The following is a 6,007-nucleotide window of genomic DNA, read 5'->3' as shown; positions in this document are numbered from 1 at the left end:
TAGAAGCTAGCCTATGGTATGATTGTTGTTCGTCCTATGGACTAAAGCCATCCGGTTTATATAGACATCGGAGAGGGCTAGGGTTACACAAAGTCGGTTACAATGGTAGGAGATCTACATATCCGCATCGCCAAGCTTGCCTTCCACGCCAAGGAAAGTCCCATCCGGACACGGGACGAAGTCTTCAATCTTGTATCTTCATAACCTTGGAGTCCGGTCGACCATGATAGTTCGGCTATCCGGACACCCCCTAGTCCGGGACTCCCTCAAGCATGTTTGCTAATGAGTTTAAGTTCACCCTTAACTCTAGACATATAATCACTCAAGTGTCCAATCATATAAGCATTACTTTTCAATTGTCTACCAACATAGGCATTGAAGTTTTCTTGTTTAGCCATAAAGTCATCAAACTCATCCAAGCATTAGCTAGCAAACTTAGTAGATGGGATTTCAACTTTATCATATCTATAGAGAGAATTTACCTTTACTACCTGTGTCGGGTTACCAAGACCATGTATTTCTTCAATAGGTGGTATATTAAGGCCATGTATTTCTTCAACAGGAGGTAAATTCTTAACATCTTCAGCTTTAATACCTTTTTCTTTCATAGATTTCTTTGCCTCTTGCATATCTTCAGGACTGAGAAGTAGAACACCTCTTTTCTTTGGAGTTGGCTTCGGAGTTGGTTCAGGAAGTGTCCAATTATTTTCATTGGTCAACATATTATTCAATAACAATTCAGCTTGATCAACAGTTCTTTCCCTGAAACACAACCAACACAACTATCCAGGTGGTCTCTTGAAGCATCGGTTAGTCCATTATAAAAGATATCAAGTATTTCATTTTTCTTGAGAGGATGATCAGGCAAAGCATTAAGTAATTGGAGAAGCCTCCCCCAAGCTTGTGGGAGACTCTCTTCTTTAATTTGCACAAAATTATATATTTCCCTTAAAGCAGCTTCTTTCTTATGAGCGGGGAAATATTTAGCAGAGAAGTAATAAAGCATATCCTGGGGACTACGCACACAACCAGGATCAAGAGAATTAAACCATGTTTTAGCATCACCTTTTATGAGAATGGAAATATCTTAAAGATATAATAGTAGCGAGTTTTCTCGTCATTAGTACATAGGGTGGCTATATCATTCAATTTATTAAGATGTGCCACAACAAATTTAGATTCATAGCCATAAAAAGGATCAGATTCAAGCAAAGTAATTATCTTAGAATCGACAGAGAAATCATAATCCTTATCAGTAACACAGATCGGTGAAGTAGCAAAAGCAGGGTCTTATTTCATTCTAGCATTCAGAGACTTTTCTTCCAGCTTAGCTAATAATTTCTTAAGATCATATCTATCACCGCAAGCAAAGAAAATCTCTAGCAGTTTCTTCATCCATAACATAACCCTCAGGCACAACAGGCAATTCATATCTAGGGGGAGAACCTTCATCATCACTTTCATCAATATTATCAGTTTCAATAATTTCATTCTCTCTAGCCCTAGCAAGTTGTTCATCAAGAAATTCACCTAGTGGCATAGTAGTATCAAGCATAGAAGTAGTTTCATCATAAGTATCATGCATAGCAGAAGTGGCATCACCAATAACATGTGACATATCAGAATTAATAGCAGAAGCAGGTTTAGGTGTCGCAAGCTTACTCAAAACAGAAGGAGAATCAAGTGCAGAGCTAGATGGCAGTTCCTTACCTCCCCTCGTAGTTGAGGGAAAAAATCTTAGTTCTTTCGTCTTTCAAGTTCCTCATAGTGATCGGCAGATATAAATCCCAAGTGACTCAAAGAATAGAGCTATGCTCCCCAGCAATGGCGCCAGAAAATAGTCTTGATGACCCACAAGTATAGGGGATCGCAACAGTTTTCGAGGGTAGAGTATTCAACCCATATTTATTGATTTGACATAAGGGGAGCCAAATAATATTCTCAAGTATTAGCAGTTGAGTTGTCAATTCAACCACACCTGGATAACTTAATATCTGCAGCAAAGTATTTAGTAGCAAAGTAGTATGGAAGTAATGGTAACAGTGGCAAAAGTAACAGTAGCAGTTTTGTAGTAATTGTGACAGTGACAATGACAAAGTAACTAAGCAAAGAACAAAATGTGAAAAGCTTGTAGGCATTGGATCAGTGATGGATAATTATGTCGGACGCGATTCCTCATGTAATAGCTATAACATAGGGTGACACAGAACTAGCTCCAGTTCATCAATGTATTGTAGGCATGTATTCCGGATATAGTCATATGTGCTTATGGAAAAGAACTTGCATGACATCTTTTGTCCTATCCTCTCGTGGAAGCGGGGTCCTATTGGAAACTAAGGGATATTAAGGCCTCCTTTTAAAAGAGTACCGGACCAAAGCATTAACACTTAGTGAATACATGAATTCCTCAAACTACGGTCATCATCGAGAGTGGTCCCGATTGTTGTCACTTCGGGGTTGTCGGATCATAACACATAATAGGCGACTATAGACTTGCAAGATAGGATCAAGAACTCACATATATTCATCAAAACATAGTATGTTCAGATCTAAAATCATGGCACTCGGGCCCTAGTGACAAGCATTAAGCATAACAAAGTCATAGCAACATCAATCTCATAACATAGTGGATACTAGCGATCAAACCCTAACAAAACTAACTTAATTACATGGTAAATCTCATCCAACCCATCACTGTCCAGCAAGCCTACGATGGAATTACTCACGCACGGAGGTGAGCATCATGAAATTGGTGATGGAGGAAGGTTAATGATGACGACGACGATAGATTCCCCTCTTCGGAGCCCCGAACGGACTCCGGATCAGCCCTCCCGAGAGAGTTTAGGGCTTGGCGGCGGCTCCGTATCGTAAAACGCAATGAATCCTTCTCTCTGATTTTTTCTCCCCGTACGTGAATATATGGAGTTGGAGTTGAGGTCGGTAAAGCTCCAGGGGGCCCACGAGGCAGGGGCGCGCCCTAGGGGGGCACCCCCACCCGCGTGGACAGGGTGTGGGCCCCTAACGTTGATTCTTTCGCCAATATTTTGTATTAATTCCAAAAAGTTGCTCCGTGGATTTTCAGGTCATTTCGAGAACTTTAATTTCTGCACAAAAATAACACCAGGGCAGTTCTGCTAAAAACAACGTCAGTCCGGGTTAGTTCCATTCAAATCATGCAAGTTAGAGTCCAAAACAAGGGCAAACGTGTTTGGAAAAGTAGATATGACGGAGACATATCAGTCGGGTCCGAGTCGAGATAAGGTCCGAGTCAGACAGACCCGAATATGAGACGTAGCGATATGTCATATGTGAGTCTCTAGTACAACATATGTTCTATGGCCTAAGACCTGAGCTGGCGCATGTACTCAGGATGGTGAAAGACTTGCTTTGGGCCAACCAAACGCTACTCCGTAACTGGGTAGTTACAAAGGTGGGTTTCGGGCTTGTCCAGACCCATGCTATGAGACATGGTCGAGCAAGATGGGATTTACCCCTCCGATCAGGAGAGTTATACTCTGGACCCCTCGTGTGATCCGACCAAGATAAGCATGGCCATGCGACAAGGATTATGAGATAATCTGTTTTGTGGTTGGCATCACTGAAACGAGAAAGAGGTCGGCTAGCACAAGGATGACAGACTCGCCTTGAGCCCGACAACATATATCATGTGGCAAAGGGAACAGAAGTGTGATGTACAGGTTTGCCTAACCAGCTTCATTAGATACTTGGAGTCGGCACACTTTGCTAGAGGCCGCTACCGACTAGCCGAGCCAGATGTGATCTGACTCGCGACCAAGTGAACGAGAACCTAAGGGGTCGCACGCTTAAGGGAAGGAACCTGTGAGGCCGGATCCGACTCCACGAGTCAGATGTGATCCTACCCGAACTCGGATCCATGCCGAACAGACTTTGGGCTTTAGGATCCGTGCGAGGCCCAAGAGTTGAGCCTGCGGCGGATGCCTATATAAAGTGGAGGTGCGACACTCTCATTTGGTTGATTGCTTCGGTGCCGTCACTAGTTTTTGCATGTGTTGTGAATAGCCACCTCCACTCATCGCCGACTGTGTGATCGAACCTAGCAGTCCGCCGCACGGTGTTCCTCCTGGACGCGTGGATACCCAGAGGCGGTGCACTTGTGCCGCTCCGGCGAACCTGTATGTGGGATCCGAAGACCGGCTGTTCGAGGGAGATCGGGCGAGCGAGGAGGAGACGATCCACGCGAATGCACGGCCCAACTCTACTTCCGCTGCACGGCACTGGGCGTCTAGTGGTAACGATCCGTGACCCATTTCCGCAACATGTTCCTGGTTGTTCTGCGCATAGGAAATTTTAATTTGCAGTCCATGCACCCTACCGTAGAACCTAACACACTGAGCCCGAACGATCCACCACCAAGGCTTGATCAATGACCATGTCCAGATCTAGAGCCTTCCAAACTTTCAGTGCTCAGTTACATGTAAATATCAAGTGACAAATGTCTTGAGGACCCGAGGGACTAAGAGAGAGGCCTGCCATACCGGGAACAACTCCTTTGAAAGTGTGCCAAATAAAGACTTTTATTTTTCTTAGTGCTCCTTACTTCCAAACAGCTGACCGTACTGAATTAACATTTTATGTCTCTTCAACACTAATGATTTTAGCACTAAACTGATGTTCCCACTCTGTAGTGGGCTGACCGAACGGAGAAAGATATGATTTGGTCGTATGCTATACTACAAAGTCCCCATTAAGGTGCACCGAGAGGGGGATTATCGAAATCCTTTATGCATCAACTGGAAGGAAAATATTCCTTACAAGATCCTCATCACAAGTTCCCGTATGGGATTAATAAGCTCATCCACTGTTCTCAGCAAAACATTCCCTCTCCTTGACTGAACTGGTTGGGCTAGAAGGTACCCATTGGTCCTCCCAAATATTTATTTTCTCACCAAATATGCCCACTCCTGAACTTTTGAAGACCATCGAAGATACTCTGCCAAATGTTTCCATCAGAAAAGTACTCCGCTCATAAGATCGTAGCACAAAGAGTATCAAGATGAGTTATCATTCTCTAGCTTTGCTTGGCTAACATGGCTAAATTGAATGCATGGAGATCCCTAAACCCCATGCTTCCCTTGTCTTTTGGAAGACCCATCCTCCACCAAGCTAGCCAATGCATTTTCTTCTACTCATCCGTGTCCTCTCACCAAAAAGCTTCCATCGCATCTGTAATTTCTTTGCACATTTTTTTTGGTATATTGAAAAGAGTTAGAACATACACCAGAATAGACTGGATAATGGGTATCAAAAGAATTTTACTCCCTCCTAAGGACATCAACGTTTCGTTCCAACCTACAAGTCGATTCACAACGCTTTCAACAAGTTGAGAGAAACTATCACTCCGGTTCAAACGCACCATAGATAAAATACCAAGATATGCACCAGAAATAGCCTCCGCCATTATTTTCAGTTTCACGCAAACCTAAGCTTTACCCTCAACATTCATATTTTGGCTGGAAAAGATACTGCACTTCCCTTCACTCACCAATTGTCCAAAACTTGCACAATATTCATTCAATACTTGTCTCAGTTGTGATTTCTTGGTGTGTACAAAAAATAAATAAAGGAAGCCGACGATTGCAGGCAGGCAGGCACCAACTGGCGAGCGAGTGCGACCCAACCAAAACGTCTGGCACGCGCACCCTCAGTGCCCACTGCCCCGAAATCCGACGCAGATGAGATGACACGCCCGCCGCTGCGCGTATAAAATCCATTCTCCTATAACAAACCGACCCAATCGCATTCGCCAGCCCCCGAATCGCGATCCCCTCCGCACCTCGGCCCCGCCATGGAGGTGTTCTACTACCTCGTCTTCGGCGGCCTCGCCGCCGTCGTGGCGGCGCTGGAGCTCGGCAAGTCTGGCAAGGACCGCGTGGCCACCCCGACGGCCTTCAACTCCTTCAAGAACAACTACGTCCTCGTCTACTCCCTCATGATGTGTACGCACGCGCCTAACCCCTCTCCCTCC

At 44.5% G+C, this 6,007-nt stretch overlaps 1 protein-coding gene across 1 annotated transcript in view; it reads left to right on the top strand.

Annotated features, from left to right (window-relative positions):
• Nucleotides 1-5,655: 5,655 nt before the first annotated feature.
• LOC123124242 (molybdate-anion transporter) overlaps nucleotides 5,656-6,007 on the top strand; it is a 3,597-nt gene continuing 3,245 nt past the window's right edge. Inside the window, exon 1 of the mRNA XM_044544901.1 lies at nucleotides 5,656-5,978. Within this exon, the coding sequence (XP_044400836.1) occupies nucleotides 5,828-5,978 (151 nt within the window). The 5' untranslated portion in view covers nucleotides 5,656-5,827. The remainder of the gene's footprint in view (nucleotides 5,979-6,007) is intronic.

Source organism: Triticum aestivum, chromosome 1B (genome assembly GCF_018294505.1).
Source record: "Triticum aestivum cultivar Chinese Spring chromosome 1B, IWGSC CS RefSeq v2.1, whole genome shotgun sequence".
NCBI lineage: Eukaryota > Viridiplantae > Streptophyta > Magnoliopsida > Poales > Poaceae > Triticum > Triticum aestivum.
The sequence above is the reverse complement of the archived record's forward strand: the minus strand, read 5'-3'. Positions and strand labels throughout refer to the sequence as shown.